We start from the raw sequence: 20,277 nt of genomic DNA on the forward strand, positions 1-20,277 counted from the left end.
TACTCTCACAAGTGTAGTAACTACCCTGGAAAGTACCAAATGGCCTCCGCTGTCTGTTAGCCTATGGCTGACCTTGTCCAGTCTGTGGTCCCCCATTCTGCTGCCCATGAATAGGTGACACATCCCTGTTATCATCTGAACCACCCTTGTGTTTCTTCCAAGGCTGCTGTCCCTGGAACTTGCCCTTGTCATTCTGTCGATGATCATTTCCATTTCCCTTCTCAACTGACCGATTAGCAGAGTCTTTATCACCCCGCTTCTCACCCTTGTCCTGTCTGATGTCCACTGTCAGCTGATACTGCTGCAAAGCGGCGTCTACCACCTGAGCATAGGTAGTGTAAGCTGGACTGCCTATAATAGCTCGCTTAATCGACCACATCAGTCCCTTCACAAAACTATTGCGCTTTTTCTCTTCCGTATCCACCTTCTCCGGAGCAAACAGAGATAAGCGTGTGAACTGCTACTCATACTCTGCCACCGTCATGTTCCCCTGCTGCAGATTTAGAAACTCAGTCTTCATAACTGCCCTGACTGCATAGGAAAAATATTTCTCATCAAAGCGAGTACTGAACTGATCATAACTCAATGTCATCCTCTCCTCTACAGTGGTAACGGACTCTCACCACTGTAGTGCATCCCCAACCAGCTTGAAGGTAGCAAGCATCTGCTTTTGAACCTCCATGCACTGAACCAAGCGAAGATGACGCTCAATGTCCCGTTTCCACTGGTGAGCTGCTTTCGCATCGGTGGAGCCTGAGAACCCAGGTGGACTCCCCTTGGTGAAAGAGCTCTTAGCCGTCTCCTAAGTATTAGTCTAAACAACCGGTGCTGGTATAGGTGCCTACTGAACCGGTGGTTGATTCCGAAGTGCAGCTGTTACCCCAGCCTCTATAGCCCGAGCAACAAGGTCATTGAGGTGAGGAGGAATCTCTGGATCTCTGACCTGACCCGGAGTCTGCTGAACTTCCTCCTGCTCATTACGAAAATGACCTTCAACATCCTGAAACCCAGGCATTTGCTGCTCTTCCTCCATCTGCCGACGCCGTAGGAAATCTTGCTGACTACGTGCCTCCTCCCTTCGTCGATGATTGTTACGTCTGGTTCTTGCGTTAACAATGCTGTTAACACATAAAATCAGACATCAGTACGATATACTAGGACCGTAAAGAATACAACGAATCCTAAACTTAAGCTCTAATCAAGAGATAACGCTACGCGGAAATCTTATACGATAGAATCCTAGAGACACTTGAACCTGGAGTGCTCTGATACCAACTGTGATACCCCTCGAATCCGAGACACGGGTTAATTAGGCCCAGGCCCGAGCCCGAGGGAATATCAAACAACTAAAGTATTTATAATGAACACGGAATACAAAATGAATTAAGAAATGAAATTAAAGCTGAAAAGAACTAAAAACAGAATCCGCAAAATATTATAATTATTAAAATCCATCAAACCCAAACTCCAAAACTCCATCAGTTTACAACTCGGGAATCCATCCATTGGACCCCTTATTTAAATTCTCCAAACGATGCTGAAATAATAAAAACAAAATCCAAAGTTAACATAGAGAAAATTCCTACATAATCGGAGGAGTGAATAGTTGTATCTGCTCTGCACGTCCAAACTCTAACTCTGGAACTGACGAGCACCTGAAAAATAAAGAAGTGGGTCAGGCCCACATGCAAGTCCTGATCTACTACAATCCAAACAGGAATCCGATACGTAGATACATACTAGAAAGACTCAACAATATCTAGAGTAGTCCATATATGTATAAGTACACACTATAGGACGCTCACTAGTCCAAAAAGGTCTGTCTCAGCCTGAATAGAGATACCATGTAAATCGCACATACTGTGGTCATGTGTATCTAGACCTACCAGGGAACAACACCTCTGTCCAGCTATCCATCCTAGGCAATATACGCACCCTAACCATGGTCCTAAGACTCAAGCTCATACCATGGCACATATAATAAATATATAAAGTCCGTGTCCTCCTATTACAAAATATCAACCATCTGAAAAGTAGTTTGATAAATGTAAAGCAAATCCATCCTGAAACCATATTAAGTCATTCAATTATTTGATTGATATGACACAAGTAGGTGATGGACTTAACTCATAGGGTTAATCCATACCTTAATCCAAATTAGGTAGGATTTAGTGTTTGACTAATCCATACCTAGTATGTCACCGTCCCATACCGGTACATACAAATTCTCCACATAGCATAGTTATTAAAACAACACTATATAATCAACAACCATCCTCCAGTATATGCATTGGTATAAATTCATACATATATCAATATTAGGTATTCACTACAGAACCTAAATATCATGCTCCAATCATTTAAACAACTAGAATAAGACATAGCATTTGAATCCTCCAAAACAGCCAATAAATTGATACATATTAAACAAGTTAAATGTCAATTTAAATCCAACTAAGTATAGATAAATATAATTAATTTACCATACTTATAACATAGTAACAATATAGGGTTATATATAATTGAATTATATATAAAAACTTTGCCAAGTTCCAGTTATATAAACCTAGCAAAAACAGTGCAACGTATAACCATTATTTGATCTGTTCATTGCTCCTACCCTTAAACCATTATGGTATTAAATGTTTTAAACCTTTATTTAAGTCCCTAACATTTAATTACATCTCACAGTAGCTTTTAAACGGCTTCAGAAAACACTGCACAGCCAAACAACCCCTTAAAACCAAATATGTGCGCAATAAAAGAGAGCAGGCTCAAATTAAACATTGAGCTTGCTCAATTTTCCACTTGGAGTCGGCTCCATTAACATTGAGCCAGCTCCAAACAAAGATAGAGCCGGCTCCTTTGCCTTTGAGCCGGCTCTAAGGCTTTTTTGAGCCTGCTCAATCCCCTTCAGTAGCCTTTTGCCCGTTCTAGCTTCATCTTCTCCAGCTCCGGTGATTACAGAGCCTCTGAGGTGTTTCTAAAACTTTGTTCTAAGTTCAAACTCAGTCCCAAATTAGTTACAAGGCATCAAGTCGCATCCCTAATCTCAACCATCAAAGCTTAATCGTAACCCATAGAAGGAAACAAAAACAGAATAGTAAAATCATGCAAAACAATTAATTCACGAGATTAAACATAAATTCCTATATGCACAAAACATGTTATTATGTTTATTTACAACTGTTTTAGCATTTATTAAATCCCCGGAGTCCAACTAGTCATGCACAAAACACGAATTAACGGGAGAAAGAAGAACAGAACTTACCTTTAAATTTTAGATTTGAAATTCTAATTCACCGTCTCTGTAAGCTATGTTCGTGTCCTATACTGCAAGTCTGCTCCTCCAATGCCTTGGTTCAACCCCAAAAACACCTCTCCTTCCTCCTTCTTGGTCCAACCTTGGTCTAAACCTCCTCTCTTTTCTCTCTCTGTATCTCCCTATTCTTTGTAGAACTCTGTTACGTAAATAGGTTTTATTGAATTTTCTAAAACCCTAAACCCACATGCGATTATATTTATAGACTTAAACATTAACCCTAATCCATAAATAACTTGGCCCATTGAATATTCTAGGTTTAAAACAGTGTCGGCTAAACTAGAAACATAAAACCCTAAATTCAGATAAGTAAAATAAAATAATTAAATTAAAGCAAATAAATAATTAAATGCCCTAAAACAATTTAAAACAATTAAACCACACCAAAGAAATAAACAAATGCAATTTAACCAATTGATTACATAAAATACAATTTAAACAATTAATTAAATAAAAATACTATTTAAACAATTTATTAAATTTCAGGACTGTCCCTTTTAAAATTAGGGGTATTACAGAGACTCATGAATAGCCCTGAATAGACAGGTTCCTTCATCCCCTGAAATTATTTTTTCTTTTTCTTCTTCAGAGCTTGATTCCCAACCAGTGAGGAAAGCCTTCTTCTACCTTTATTTTTGTTGTTGAAATTCTCTGGTTTTCTATAAGTTTGAGCCCTTGTGTTACTTGGATAACTTGTAATAAAGTGACCAGATTTTCCACATCCAAAACAAGTCTGACCCTGTGATTGTCTTCTTTTCTTGAACCTGAACTTCTTGAATTTCTTAGCTAGATAAGCTACTTCATCATCAGATAAGTCACCATCAGATTTTTGAACTTCTTCTTCCACAGTTTCCTTAGCCTTTACAGCAGTTTCTCTTCTATATTGAGTCTGAACACTAATCCTCATCTCATATGCAGTCAAAAAGGCTTGCAAATCATCAATAGTCATTTTGGATATTTCCTTATCATCAAGAAAAGTCACTTTTGGATTGAATCTAGGTGTTAGTGACCTGAGTATTTTTTTTGCACACTTCTGAGCCCTTCATGTCTTCACCAAGAGCTCTTATGTTGTTGACAATTTTATTAATTCTAAACATGTATTCCGCTACATTCGCCTTCTCTTCCATTTTGCATCCTTCGTATTGAACCTTAAGAAGCTAAATCTTGTTCTCCTTAATAATATTGTTTCCCTCATGAGCAGCTTTTAAAGAATCCCATATTTCTTTTGCAGTTTTACAATTTTTCACTCTGGTGAACTCCTGTTGCTTCAATGCGTAATACAGATCATGTTTCACTCTGCCATCATTTGACAAAGCTGTTCTATCTGCGGTTGAGGGGTTATTAGGATCGAGTACAACAATTCCTATTGTAGCAGCTTGCCAAACCTCATAGGCTTGAAACATTAAAAATGCCTTCATCCTAATCTTCCATGAGTCATAGTCTGTCCCATCAAATCCTGGAGCTTTGTTAATAGCCTGACCTTCATCTGCCATGATTTAAGACCTTTTCTACAGGTGGTGAAACCTGACACAAGTAGACCTTCGCTCTGATACCAATTGAAGATACCAAGAGGGGGGTGAATTAGTATCTTATGAGATTTCTACAACTTTTTATCCTAATACATGATGATAGAACATCAAATGAAATGCTACGATTGTCTTACACCAGATATATGAGGTAAAACCCCCAGTGTGGGGGAAACGTCCTCGGGGCTGTGAAACCCAACTTAAAATCCACTATGAATGAAATAGAGTACACCAACTCTCAATCTAACTCACCAACCTCACATATAAGTCACTCTTGCACTCTCCCGTGTCCACAACACCCTTGTGCTAGGACCACTCACCAATCTTACAACAATCACTCAAGTACTCCCCCTGTTCATAGCATCCCAATGCTTGAACCAAGTGCTCACCAAGTCACTCAGCAAGAAAATATAATACAATGACAGTGTTCTTCCAAGTTTTACAAGATAAGATTTAAATAAGCATAAAACTTGAAATATAGATTTCACAGCCCTTACATGATAAACATTGCACTCCGCTTCTGGATTTGATCTTATCAACTTCAAAGCTTCAACCGGAGATGGTGTTTGTTTGAACGGAACTGGACTGAAGCTCGCTTGAAATATTTCTGTAGGATGAAACTGCACCGAAGCTTGGATACAAGCTTAGAGATTTTTGCCGTCCTGGTATACTGCTATTTGAGCTCACTGGACTGAGAATGAATATCACTGGAATGAGGTCTTCTCACCGATAGAGATTTCAGCTCGCTGTAATGAAGTCTTCAAGCAGGTATGGTCGTTGTAGCTCTTCGGTGTGGTCGTTGTAGCTCTCCGGTGATGGGTTCTTCAATAGAGTGTCACCTATTTTTCTTCAACAGGACTTCGGCCAAAATGGGTCTTCATGGTTGCTCTAAATTCGTCTGCAATCAGGCTCACTCTTTGGTCTTCAATAGATGAACATCACAGGTTATCTCAGATTGTTAATGAAGCACAGACCCACTCAATCTTTCTTGATTTTTCCTTGCGCACTGCTATGTCACCCTGATTTTTCTCTGGAGCTCACAATGTGTCTTCATCTTTAAGCACTCTGATAGTTTTTCTGTTCAGTTTTTGTGTTTTCTCTAACAGATGCATACCTGATCTACAAATGTATCTCTAAACTATGAAGCCGTTAGAGAGAGAACGCACCAGCTTCTTACAGCCACACAAAAGCTATCTAATCAAAGAATTAATCACAGCCCTTGACTTCAAATAAAAGCTGACCAGATAACTTATGGCCTTTGGATCACTTTAGATAGCAAATCATATACTATTATATAATAAGCTTCATTTAAGCACAACTAGCAAACATTCCATGACTTGGATATTGAAGAACGTGGAATTAATGGATATAGAAGACACTTTGTTATCCTTGCAATACATCTGCATACACGCACATGGACTAAAAGAAATATTGAAACAATTGTTAGTGCACACCTGATAATGACATATAAATATAACTAAAATAATACCCAACAATACTTAAGATAAAAATGAGATGTCTAGTAAAATTGATTTTACATTAAATGAGCAAACATGATAAACCTATGGATCAACAACTTATAATTAGCCTGGGACATTAATTTAACTCTAGAACAAGTAATAAAAATGTTACACAGGCTCTGGGTATCGCCAGAGGCGAAGAAGACGAAGTAGAATCGGACAACGGCTCTTAAGGGAGAGAGAACAAGCTCCCAAAATAAGGGAGCCAGCTCCCTCAAAGCAAAAGCCGGCTCCCACATGGAGGGATCCGGCTCCCAACTCCTTAGACCCGGCTCCCAAGGGTGGGGAGCTGACTCCCATTGTTTTGGAGCAGGCTCTCAACATGTGAGAGCCTGATCTCGCTCTGAAACGCGCAAAATTGGTTTTTTGGGGCTATTTGGGCTGTCTAGAGTATTTTTTAAACTGTTTAAATTGCACTGAAGAATGGAAATAGCTGTGATGGACCTATGAAAATATTAGGAAGCATTATCACATTAATATATTAAGGAATAGAGTAACATAAAGTGAAAGAAAAACCTACAAGTGGAATACTATTCTGTTAATTTGTTTACTTACTGAAACTTTGCGAACCTTTGGTATATGATTTAATAATATTTAATCATATTCCAACAGTGTTATAAGTGTAAGGGATTATCTGAAAATAGCTGCGCTTGGATTGGATTAAATTGATGTTTTTAATACATTATAAACTGCATCAATTTATGGACTGATTAAAGGATTTAATTGCTTACTATAATTCTAGCAATTTGTCTATGTATGATTAAATAGTATTAATCATGTTTAGGTACGGTAGTAAGCATAATTGACTACCTGAAACTGTAGTGTGCTTATATGGAGTTAATTGATAATTTAACTGTTTTGATTTCATCAATTGTTGGATTTATGGATTTTTATGAAATTTACGTTTAAGAATTTCATTATAATGTGTTTAGTATTGATTCTGATTGTCATTATATTGTTCTGGATTATAATTGATAAACTGTTTGTTCTGTTTTATCAATTGTTGGATTTGTTGTATGTGTATGCACCGGTATGAGATGGTGGCATACTAGGGACGGATCAATTCAAAACACTAAGTCCTACCTATTCTGGAATAAGTTGGATTAACTATAAAAGTTAAGTCCTACTTATATATATGTGTATGCACCGGTATGGGACGGTGACATATTAAGGATGGCTTAGTTCAAAACACTAAAACCTACCTATTTTGGGGATGGATTAGTTCAAAATACTAAGTCCTACTAATTCAGAAATAAGATGGATTAACTGTAAAAGTTAAGTCCTACTTATAATTATATGCCAGGTCAATAAACCTTTGAATGACATTCCTTAAACGGATTTTTATATATTTATGATTATGGTGCCATGATATGAGTTTGAGTCTCAGGATCATGGTTAGGGTGCGTATATCGCCTAGGATGGATAATTGGATATAGTTGCTGTTTCCCGGTAGGTTTAGATATACATGACCACGTTATGTGCGATTTGCATGATATCTCTACTCAGACTGAGACAGACCTATTGGGCTAGTGAGCGTCTTATAGTGTGTATTTAAATATATATGGACTATTTTAGTTATTATTAAGCTATCTAGGATATATTTGCGTATCGGGTTTCTGTATGGATTATAATAGGATAGAATTTGCATGTGAGCCTGACCCACTCTTATTTTTCAGGTGTTCGTCAGTTTCAGGCTTGGAGTTTGATCGTGCTGAGCAAATACAGTCATCACTCCTCCGACTACGTAGGACTTCCGTTCTTATTTTAGTTTTGGATGTTGGTTCTATATTTTACTTTCATTTGGGATTATTAAGGGTCCACTAGATGGATTCCTGAGCTGTACGAATTTGGAATGTTTAATATTATATCAATGTATATTATTTTTGAGGATTTTTAATTTAGAATTCTTTTAGCTTTAAATTTGTTTCTTAATTCTTATACATTCTTGCTTGTTTACATATTAATTGTTTGGTATCCTTCGAATCTGTGCTCGGACTTGATCACCCGTGGCTCTAGAATCGAGGAGTATCACAGAAAATGACAAAAATCGAAAATATTACAAGAAAAGAAAGAGAAAACAATTTCTTAGATATTCAAGCTCAACGCTTTTTGGTTCTTAGATACTGAATGATTTAGAGTCAATTTTTTAGTTGGGTTTTTTTGGTTCTTCAATGTTTGAGTTTGAATATTGGTGATCTGTCCCTCTTTTGCAATTTTTCTACCTATTCTTATATATTGAAGATTTAAAGGTAATTTTTTAGTTGCGTGTTTTTTTGGTTCCCTTTGGTTGGGGTTCTAAGAAAATGTATTTTATCTTTCTTTTCTTTGTTTTGTTTTTTTTGTTTTAAAGTTGTGTTACTCTCAGCCTTGATGTACTTTATTGTTTTATAAATTTTTTCGCATTTAGGGGGAAAAAAATAAATTAAATGACCATATTCATTGTATTAGATTTGTTATCAAATTTAGAGTAGCCTGGCGAAAAACACCAATATGGTATGTATATTGAGCATATAACCCCTATACGTTTTGAAAAATTCCCAACATTCAATTTTTGAGCATAAAATGTTAAAAAATAATAAATGTGAAATGACTAAAGTTTTTTTTTATTTATTTTATTATATATATATATATAAGGACATTATTAAAAGGAAAACAGGCATTTTTAGAATTTTATATATTAAAAATATCATGTGAAATGCACTTGACTAAATTTGTAATTAATCAGTGACCTCAAACTCTTCTCTAATGTTTTAAAATTGGGATAAGATTTTTAGAATTTGCAAAAATTAAAGTGAAAATTCAAATTATGTGGATTTTGTTTAGAAAGAAGGCAAACAACATTTAAGAGAGGCTGGTTTTCTCAACCAATACAAATAGGGACGAGTGACAAATCGATTATTCGAAAGAAGTCGGAGATAGAGCCTGATATGAATTTTATTATTAAGATACAATAAATTGTACCATTTTAATTCATTCATAAGAAAATTCCTAACCAAGAGCACCAATATAATATTTCTCAATCTAAGACTGGACTTCCCTTCCAAAAGTTGTAATCATGTCTGTAACTTTGTTGAGGTTTTCAGCGAAAGGTTTTAATCCCTTAAGTGATTTCAAGGGTGGGTATACTCCAATTATCAGCGAAAGGTTTTAATCCCTTAAGTGATTTCAAGGGTGGGTATACTCCAATTATCATCTGGGTTAATTCACCTTCTTTTCCTCTCTCAATGAAAAATCACCGAATCAAGCCATTCGATTATCTTACCGTGATATTTATCAATTTCACATTATATGGAAGAATAATTTAAAAAAAACATGCTCAATAAATAATAATATTTGTTACTAAGTTAAATTTTGTCTGAAAAAACAATAAATATCCATATGTATATATGCTCTCTTATAACAATCAGATATAATGTGAAAGAATTCTCTACTCAATTTTATTGGGTTTGTTGTTTACAAATGAAATTCTTATCCTATTTATAATATCTAATTATTATCTACAATCCCTTACATAAACACTACTATAAAATTCTCTGCTATTTTAGAATATTATTACTTTCTGCATATATCTACAATTTCTACAACATCCTAAAATCTTCCGACTCTTTTTACAGTACTTCATAATTTTCATACAATTTTAAAAGACTATAGAACTCTATTTTACTTATGCCATGGTAGCCATACGGCCCATACAGACGCTATGTAGAGTCACCCTTAGCGCTCATGCGTCTCCATGGCAGAAGCTCTCCATGCAGACACATATATGTGCGTGGATACATTAGACATATAGGCATACATACAATATGATGGAAGGTAACTTGTGTAATCCAAACACAATTCGCAGATTGGGGAAATGAATTCGCAAATTGGAAGGTAAACCACACACAATTCGGGAACTGTTGAAATGAATTTGCGAACTCTTGTTTGAGAATTTGGGGAGAATTTGTTCCCAACTCCCCTGTTCATGCTCAGAATTTGGGAAGTGTCACTCCATGCGCAGATTATGTGACTTAGCTAAAGTCATTACATCAACTAAAGAATGACATCCACTTTAATTTTAGTGAACCAAACCAAAATGTATGCACTCCAAAGTCTCCAATAGTTTATGCTCAAGCTAGCTTCCGGAATGGATACAAGTCGAAGATATAACCAAAAAAAAAAAAAAGTCTCAGAATACTCATAAATTTATTTGGAGCCATGCTCATATTAAAATTGCTTGGAAATACGGCAATTTATAGAATTGGTATATTCAGAATAATCAGCCAAAGATTTGGTACATGGAACAAGTTGAATTTGTGAAAATAAAAATAAGATGCTCGAAATTAATCAATCAAAAACCCTTTTCCAAATAAAAGAAAAAGAGTTGCCCCCCATAAATGGAACTTGCCAACTAAAAGGTGACCTTGGAATCTTTCCAATTTATTGTTTAACATCTCAATTCAATAATAAAAAATTAAAAAAAAATAGGAGAAGACTTTGCAGGCAAATGAAAGAGCTTGTCAACGACAAGGACTCACGTCTGTTTCTCTCTTTTTCCTTCTCAATTTTCTGGACTCTAATAGCTTGCAATTATTTTAACAATGGTGGTGACCAATTAATTTCTTATTAACAAGGAGACAATTATTCTAATGGGTATCAAGTTTGATGCTTTCTCACTCAATCATGAACTCCTCATAAACAATATTTCTTCAAACTGTGTATGAACTGGCAGAGCATCTTTGCTTGAATTTAAAAGCACCTTTTTTTGGGCTGCAACCCCTACATTAACTATCTCTTCTCTCTTCATCAATTCATTAAATCTTCCATTGTTTTGATCAGTTTCTTTCTACTGTGAAATCTAATTGCATAATGGGGAGACAACCTTGTTGTGATAAGATAGGATTGAAAAGAGGTCCATGGACTATTGAAGAAGATCATAAACTCATGAACTTCATCCTCAACAATGGTATACAATGCTGGAGACTTGTTCCAAAACTTGCTGGTGCCTCTCTCTCTCTCTCTCTAATACACACACACACACACACACACACATAAACACAATAAATTACATAAGTATGTTTTGTATAGTGTTAACGCAAATGTTATGTCAAGTACTGATAATGCAGCTAACAATGGTTTGGGTAATAATGAAGGTTTGCTGAGATGTGGAAAGAGCTGTAGACTAAGATGGATTAATTATCTGAGGCCTGATCTCAAGAGAGGAGCATTAACAGAAGCAGAAGAAGATATGATCATCCAACTTCATTCTCGCTTCGGTAACAGGTATTATAGTGCAAAATGCAAATATTATCTTCTAGACCTAGAATAAATTTTTATTTTTTATTTTTTTTTAGTTTGAAATTGATTATGGATGATAATTTCTTGAGATAGCTAGTCATTGTAAAAAAATCAAAAACTTTGGCAGGTGGTCCAAGATTGCTTCACATTTTCCTGGCCGAACGGATAATGAAATCAAGAATCACTGGAATACCAGAATCAAGAAGAAACTAAAGCTTCTTGGTTTAGACCCCATCACCCACAAGCCTATTGAGCAGCATGAAAATGGCGACACGAAAGATGAATTAGGAATGTTGCAGCCTAGTTCCTCAGGAGAACAAGAAAACAACTTGGACCTCGACTTGCAGACTAAGACTAGTTCAGGCTCTAAGGATCATCAAATGTCACATAGGGAAGGGACATCCAGCTTTGGCTTAAATGAGTCCAATCTTTCCAATATCAATCAAATGTGGGGAGGCTTCGAGGATGGATCAGAGGTCGCGCCAGACGCGAATCCTTCTGGTTTGGGAATGGATGCAGCTCTGCCTACAGATTTTCTCCAAGATTGGGTTGATGGCCCCAATAATTTGCTCTCATGGGATGGTTTTAATAATCTAGAAGAGATTTTCCTATGAAAAAAAGATCTCCAAGTTTGTGTGTTGCATAAACTCATACCTGAATATTTTGTACATCTTTTATTTTCCCAAGTATGTACTTCTCTGTCATGCAAAATGTGTGCTTGAAGGTTCACTTGGATTCTGGGTTTGAGTATATACATGTAACTGATGATACAAAGAATGTGCATACATGAAATGAAACTGGTTAATATGTGCATACATTAAGGAAATAAAAATTAAAGTGCATTTAACTATAAGGGGAGAAATAATTTATACAAGTATATTCAATCATGAGAACAACTAATTCTAAAAACAAATAACTGAATAATAATAGGCAGCATTATATTTATTAACTGTTTATTGGAATCATTTAATCAAGTAAACAAAATTGTAAGCTTATATGTTTGTACTCAACATTTAGATGTTGGGTAAGCATCATCAAGGCTTCAACAATTATCAATGTTTTCCATAATTAATCTTGTAAACAATTTTGCAAGAAATTCAGAGCACTGATTAGGGTTTCTAGCGACATAATTTTGACATGACATTTCTCAATTATTGCCGTGACATAATTTTGACATTTTTTTTTTTTTTTTTAAAGTTTGGGGGAAAAAGTTACAAGCTGCAAATGACACCCAACTATTGAGATATACAAAGATTATGCTTAGTCACAAGAGAATCAAAAGGATCCAAAGTTAGAAATTCTTGAAAAAAATTGATTAAAAAACCCTAGTTTCAGCACACCTCTCCAACTTGTCATTATCTAACAAGCTACAAACCAGAAATTTCTTTGATTGCATTCTCAATTTCATGAATTTTATAGGGTTTATGATGGTTGTCAGGCTGGCTTCACTACCACTGCACAAATAAACAACATGCAGTGCAGAAATAGTGATATGAATATATAAATATTATCCACAAATTGATGCATCTTATTAAAAGCAATGACCTAAAAAACTTTATATTACTTCCATAAAATTCATAAGCAACTGCCAAAAAATATGGGGAAAAGAACTGCAAGTGAAATCAAAAGTAGACAAAGTAATTATAGTACTAGTGTACAACTACCTACCACAAAAGTTCAAGATATCAATAGATTCTTCTACTTTTGAATTCATTAATCAGTAACAAACCATGCCAGTTGAATTAATATTGTTTATCATTTGAGTGAAACCAGACAAGATCAATTGTAATTAATACAATTTAATTGTTAATCACCAGATAGCATCATCTTAAACATGTCTAATCAAATAAGAAACCCATATTTTTTAGGAAAAAATAAAATTCTTCCCAGACCCTAAGCTTGATATCTAATGTCAAATATGAGTCGTAGGGGTGTGAAAAATTTGATGTTTTCACACAAATGAGAAGTTTTCATGTAAACCTTCGAGATAGAATTTTCACTTTTCAACAAATTTTTAGTTAATCAAATGGGAAGCACAATTCAGTTATGATAAATTAAAGAAAACTGTCACACTTGACGATTCAATTTTTCCACTATTTTAGTATCTAACAAGAACTCTTTTTAATTAACATAATTATTATTTAAATAAATAAAAAAAACCAACATGAAAATCTCATATTTTCCAAATTTATTTGGAAACATTATAATTTACAGAAGCAAAGAATTTATGTGTCAGCTGTTGGATTCTGTCGCCATCAAGAGAGAGAGAGAGAGAGAGAGAAACTTTCCCTCTATAAAGACCATTTTGCCCACGAGAGAGAACTTATCCAGTGAAGACCTTCTGGAGAAGTCCAGAAAACAGATCACCCCTAAAACTTATCCAGTGAAGGTCTTCTGGAGGAGTCCAGAAAACAGAGCAACCCTTCTTTCCAGAAATGTCCATTCCTTCATTAAATATCATTCAATCCATCAATCCTACCCAAATACAGTCTAGTTTAATCTCTTGGTTTTGTTCTAGTATCAAAGAAACAGAGAAGCAAAATGTCCCAAACTCTTGCAAACTTCTCAATCTATGTGCCCATTTCATCATCCCAAAGAACCAGTCCCAATTCCAAGCTATTACACTCAAAATCCCCCAACTTGTTGATCCCAATTAGTACTAGTAGAGGTCGTCACAACAACATCAAAGCTGTGGCAGGGGATGACAGAGACAGTCTTGACCACTTGCAAAGAGCAAGCAAGAATCAACCTCAAGGTCCTCAACAACCCAAGAAAAGAGTTGCCCAAGTTACTCCTATAGGTATAATTCATACCCAAATCACAAAACTCACCATGTAGTCTCAATTTTATGCATATGGACTGACTAGTTATATATATTTGTGTATGCAGGGTTGTGGGATAGGTTCCCAACAGCTAGGACAGTGCAGCAAATGATGGAGACAATGGAGAGGATGATGGAGGACCCTTTGGCCTACGGTGGTGGGTGGCCGTCACCGGTGCCGCCGACGGAGAGCGGTGGGTACAGCAGAGGAAGAACTCCTTGGGAGATAAAAGAAGGGAAGGGAGAGTACAAGATGAGGTTTGACATGCCTGGCATGACCAAAGAGGATGTGAAGGTTTGGGTTGAAGAGAAAATGTTGGTTGTGAAAGCTGAGAAGGTGCCCAAGGAGAGGAGTGAAAGTGGTGATGAGGGTGAGGAAGAGTGGTCTGCCAAGAGCTATGGCAGGTACAGCAGCAGGATTGCCTTGCCAGAGAATGTTCAGTTTGAGAAAATCAAGGCTGAGGTTAAAGATGGAGTGTTGTATATAGCTATACCCAAAGCTAGTGCCACTTCCAAGATTTTGGACATCAATGTGGAATGAGTGAAGAAGACGAGTGTGTTTTTTCTTCAATTCTTGGTTTAGTGCTTGTTTTTGCCTTCTTTTTTATCTTCAAATTGTGCATTAATATATAAATGCACATGTAACTTCTAATTTTTTGGTATGTAATTTTCAATGATTAAAATTCACAAATGATATTTGATACGTACTAAGAAAGTTTTAACGGGAAATGGGGTTAAATGACCCTTAATTATCAATGTCTAAGTTTTGACTTAGACATTGCTCCCAAGTCCCAAGCCAATTGTACTTGCTCCTATATATAAGAGCATATCAAGCAGCAAAATTTCAAACTATATTGACATGAAAAATGCAGGTCTGTCGGGAAGTCTGGTTTGATTCCAGAATTAAGTCATCCATAAACTTCGAAAGTAGGATATTGGTACCTTCTTTTTTATTTTTTTCATTTATTATTATTATTTTTTTTGTTGGGTGCAATTCCTCCCGTGGCTACCATCCATTACTAGTCAAGTTAAAGGGACAGAGATTAATGTAGTTCATCGGTTCAATATAAAATCAGCATTAAAAAAGCGACATAACTTCTTCATACAACTAAAAATATAGTAGGACTTTAAAATCATCAAAACCTTGGCTTGGGTGGTATGCCCTCCACCTTCTCAATAGAAAGGTTTGAGGTTTCAAGCCTCACTGAGGGGGCGGGTGTGTGTGTTTGTGTGTGTGAGAGAGAGAGGGAGAGAGAGAGGGAGTACATTTACCTACCCGAAAAGAAATGGAATATATTACAAAAATTGCAAGGACTTATGCATTGTATATGTAACACAAAGTAAACATAAGTCACCTTGAAGTACTTGAAGAAGCTTGCTTATCATGCTTATTGTTTCTCATCAACCCCCATGTACATGTTCAACAACCATGTCCATTTTGGTAGGAAAGAAGATAATTTAGTACATCAATTTGGAGTTACTTTACTTACATACCAGTTGACAGGAATAAAACATGGAGTTGCCTTTCTTTGTTGAAGACATCTTGTAAACAAAAGCCCTAATTGATCATCTTCATAACCTTAACCTATTACAAGATAGTCCATTATGTCACAGGATACTCATAGTCAAACCTCAGTGCATCGTACCAGTGTACTGGAACTTCGGCAATTAGCTCTGAATTGTCATGGTCAAAAAATTCTTTGTTCTGCAGTCCAGGATCCATTGTATAACAATCACTTTGAAGAAGACGGGTTCTCCAGCCCTCTTCTAAAGACGCAAAAACCTGCCCACTGCCCAAAATTAGATTTCCTTGGGCAGATTCAGAATCTTCGATACAACTCAGGTCTAAGCCATGATTCTTCATGCTCAATGAAGTTGTAGGAATTGGTTCACAAGATAGAAAGTTTGCCAAATGGCTCTCAGGTTGAGCAGAAAACAAGTCAATTACACTTCCTACAGGAGCAATGTGTTTGATGTGATTGCTTCCATATTTGGCATATGGAGGCTTGACATCAATTGGTGCCGGTTTATCTCTTTCTGTGTCGAAAGGCCTGGGAGGATTAATAGATGGAGCAGGCTGTAGGCAACCAACTTGGATGTGATGCTGTGGATCAGGCATTAACAGATTGCTGAAGTCATCCTCCGACTGAAGATAGTGCTTATGTTCATGTTTGAACTGAATTTTGGAAACTTCACTGCAAGTGTTCTCCTCGATGGTAGAACCAAATGCTGCATAGTTTACATGTGGCTTTGGTTGTCTCAGAGAGTTATTAAAGCCCATCCATGAATAACTAGATGTCTGAGGATCGGGAATGTCACCAATCAGAACTTTATGGGGTTCTGTAATTGGCAATGACTTAACACAATTAACATCACCTTCATTGATTTTGGGATCCACGTTATGTACTAGGATTTTATCGACAGAAAATCCGTAGTTGGCATTAGCGGCATCATTTTGTTGCATACTGTTTGAAATCTGAAGGCCAAGACTTCCAGCAGACTCTTTTGAAGACAGATCCGAATGCTTTATCCCAGCAAAAGAAGCTTGTAGGTCATCATCTTCTTGTAACCTACTCAAATATAGGCGGTACTTCTGTAAAAGGAAAAAAATATATAAACGTGGTTTCCTATGATTATCATACAATTAGCTGAACATACTTCTCTTTTCTCTTTTTTAAGACCGTCTGTTTTTAAAAGCCACAGATGTGCTTTCATTACATTGGGTTGGGGGAAAGAGGGGATGTTAAAACAACTTTATATTCTTGGAAATAAAAATGTACAGTTAATGTGAATGAGCGACCATTTCCAATAGTAGGCTGCGAATTCATGACAGATTATGCTAGAAACTCCCGAAGAGAAGAGGGGAGCTAAATTTTAATATTACCAATTTTTGACCTATTTAATTTATAGTCTCATAGTACAGACATCACAGTGTTGCTTTGATGATATAGAAAACTCAGAAGTAATATTTCCTAATGATGGTATGATTTTTTTTAACCAATATCAGTAGAAGGAGTTTATATATGTACCTGCAAGTGACTAGCAACATTTTCTCTTGTCAACCACGGCACGTTCATCAAGTCAAGTATTTTTTTAGGACCAACTTCTGCCAAAAGAAATGAAACACCATGGCTCTCCATAAGCATGTTTGAAGACAACATCTATGTATCTATATATAATAGAAAATCTCCTACATAATAAAAGGAAGGTTAACAATGTAAAATTTAATGCACAATAATCTCTAATTTACATAATCATCTAAATACCAATCTATTGGAAATGAGAGTTCATTTTACACTTACTATCAAATCCAATCAGATTAACAGCTTTGACAAATTTCTGGTGAAGTTCTACAGTCCAAACTACTCTAGGTTTCTTCACAGAAGGATCACCAAAGTCTCTCTCATCGTGCTTGATTTCAACTTCTTTCCTTTTCTTTCCAGGAGACAGATCACCTCCACTATGCAAATGCCTATCATCATATTGGTCTAATCCATTTCTCATCATCTTAACTTCTTCAGAGCCTTCAAGACTTTCAATGTCTCTTACCTCATGTATTTTTTTCCTGAGGACATGCTGCCAAATATTTTTTAGTTCTTTCAATCTTATAGGCTTGAGAAGATAATCGCATGCTCCATGTTGAACACCTTTCATCACTCTGCTTGTTTCCCCATCAACAGACATCACTGTGCAGGTTCAAAGAACAAAGCTTGTCAAAAACAAATATCAGAGGATGTAAATGAAAAAGAATAAGAAAAGCTAGCACTAAGAGAAGCTTCAAACATTATGACAGTGGACTAACTAATGACAGGAAGATCCATCTCAAGTCCGACATGCTCAAGAAGCTTGAAACCATCCATGTCAGGCATGTTAACATCACTGATGACAATGTCAAATCCATCTTTTCTTTCACGAAGCAACTGTAAAGCGTCTCTGGCCAGACTACATGTAGTCACTGAATCAAACAAATTCAAAAGGAACAGAAATGGTCAGAAAGGATAAAGATAAAGCATTTTCATCCTGTCCAGTAGAGAATAGCTGAACAAAAGTTTGTGGACTGCAAAAAAAAAAAAGGGGGGGGGGGGGGGGGGGGGGGGATTCCATCCAGTTGCATAGCTTCATTCTTTGAACAGAATTCAATGTTACATTAAGTGGTACCAAACATTTTGACATCAAGGATGCAACTATATTCTATTTCCTCAATGAACAATTCAAACAATGGAAAAACCTTTGATATCTTGATTTCATACATTAAAAATCAGATTTTTTTTTCTTTCTATATCATCCCCAGCTGCTCTGTGATCATTAACTTCTTTTTCCCTGTTTTATTATTTATTTATATATTAATATTTTGAAGACTCAAAAGTTTAATCAAATCTAATCAAATTGCAGCCTACAGTCCATACAAGCCCATCTATTTAGATCACAAGTTAAAACTGATTCCAAATAATCATATTCACAAACACAAATAGCACAAAGGCAAACAATTACTGCTATTGCAAAATCCAAATACTTGAACATAATTTTCTTTGAAATTTTATCGTTCCCAATGTCAATATACACTTTCCTTTGGATGGGCATGTATAAACATGAATTTGAACTTCTACAATCAGTCTTTCAAAAACTGAGCATGAGCTCAAAAAACATCATGATCAAAATGAAAAACTTATTTAAGAAACCCAACTCAATATTAACAATTAACGTAACATAAAACTAAAATAGTATTGAAAAAATACATAATCACACTTAATTAGTGGCTTTCCATAATTCAAATACAAATACTGAACAATATAGCATGAGAACACTTATAATTGTACACATGACTAAAGAAATTGTTCTTATTATACATCAAAAGTGTAATATTGCACTCTAATTATATCATCTAGTATAACCAATCACTTAATTATAAGATGAATAAGGAAAAAAAAAATTAAAAAATTTGTTGGGTTTAAGGAAAACCTTCATAGGAACACTTTTTGAGCATCTTCTCAAGGATTTTCAACCATGTTAGATCATCGTCGACCACAAGCACCCGAAGACCGGCCGGAAAGGTGTCAGCTCGAGGAGAAGAAAAACCACTATCCATCGGGAAATTAAGGAACAGCTAGCTAGCAGGGAAGTCAGATTCTAGCAATTAAACACGACCTTGAAGAAACTAGCTAGGGCATATATAATTCTAAACTATAAAAACACAATTTAGTGTATGTGTGTGTGAGAGAGAGACAGCTTGGTCTGGTTTTGAGGGAGGGAGGAAGAGAAGAAGGAATGTTGGCGGAGGGTACGGCCAGGGGTTAACGGTCCCCCACGGCGCACGTGCAACTGTTTTGTCTTTCCTTTGTGCGAGTCTACTTTAACAAGAAATGCTACCAGAAGACCCCCATTATTTATTTGTATTTTGATTGTTATTATTATTGTTGTTGTTTTGAAATGTTATTTTTATTATTAAGAAAATAATAGAGTTATCGAATGATTTTTTTTGAATAAGTTCAGAATTTGAAGTATTTTTGTCCACCTCATTTATTTAAATAATTTTTAAAAAATAATTATTTAACATGTGATAAATATAGCCGAACTTCGGTGTTAATTCAACGATTCATTTTCAATTCCTCTATTATTACTCTTATTATTATTATTTCTTCTAACCTATTTTAAAAGTCTTCTTTCAAATTTGTGGCTCATAAAAATCAAATTGTATTATTATTTTTGTGAGTCACAGTTTTCGAAGTAGACATTTAAAATGAAACAGAAATAAATATTATTTTTAAGAAGTTCAAGCAAACTTTTATATACTGACAATAACGACTTCAAAAC

General features: G+C 35.7%; 3 protein-coding genes and 1 long non-coding RNA gene across 4 annotated transcripts; 2 read left to right on the plus strand and 2 right to left on the minus strand.

Moving 5' to 3' along the window:
• Positions 1-3,710: 3,710 nt before the first annotated feature.
• Positions 3,711-6,179, minus strand: LOC132276260 (uncharacterized). Its single transcript, XR_009470855.1, has 2 exons — positions 5,346-6,179; positions 3,711-4,868 (listed from the first exon to the last, which is right to left on the minus strand). It is a non-coding gene; the product is annotated as an uncharacterized LOC132276260 (long non-coding RNA).
• Positions 6,180-11,216: 5,037 nt separating this feature from the next.
• LOC132278220 (transcription factor MYB20-like) lies at positions 11,217-12,259 on the plus strand. Its single transcript, XM_059780028.1, has 3 exons — positions 11,217-11,349; positions 11,501-11,630; positions 11,773-12,259. Exons 1-3 carry the CDS (start codon positions 11,217-11,219, stop codon positions 12,257-12,259), a joined length of 750 nt encoding a protein of 249 aa, XP_059636011.1.
• A 1,725-nt stretch (positions 12,260-13,984) lies between these two features.
• On the plus strand, positions 13,985-15,169 carry LOC132276262 (small heat shock protein, chloroplastic-like). Its single transcript, XM_059777619.1, has 2 exons — positions 13,985-14,445; positions 14,535-15,169. The coding sequence occupies exons 1-2, from the start codon at positions 14,187-14,189 to the stop codon at positions 15,005-15,007; spliced, it is 732 nt and encodes a 243-aa protein (XP_059633602.1). The 5' UTR covers positions 13,985-14,186; the 3' UTR covers positions 15,008-15,169.
• Positions 15,170-15,726: 557 nt separating this feature from the next.
• Positions 15,727-19,810, minus strand: LOC132276261 (two-component response regulator ARR11-like). The gene is made up of 5 exons (XM_059777618.1): positions 19,426-19,810; positions 18,269-18,421; positions 17,769-18,152; positions 17,496-17,572; positions 15,727-17,059 (listed from the first exon to the last, which is right to left on the minus strand). The coding sequence occupies exons 1-5, from the start codon at positions 19,550-19,552 to the stop codon at positions 16,070-16,072; spliced, it is 1,731 nt and encodes a 576-aa protein (XP_059633601.1). The 5' UTR covers positions 19,553-19,810; the 3' UTR covers positions 15,727-16,069.
• Positions 19,811-20,277: the final 467 nt, after the last annotated feature.

This window comes from Cornus florida, unplaced genomic scaffold (genome assembly GCF_030987335.1).
Source record: "Cornus florida cultivar Cherokee Brave unplaced genomic scaffold, ASM3098733v1 CherokeeBrave_3.0.0_Hap2_Chr10, whole genome shotgun sequence".
Lineage (NCBI taxonomy): Eukaryota > Viridiplantae > Streptophyta > Magnoliopsida > Cornales > Cornaceae > Cornus > Cornus florida.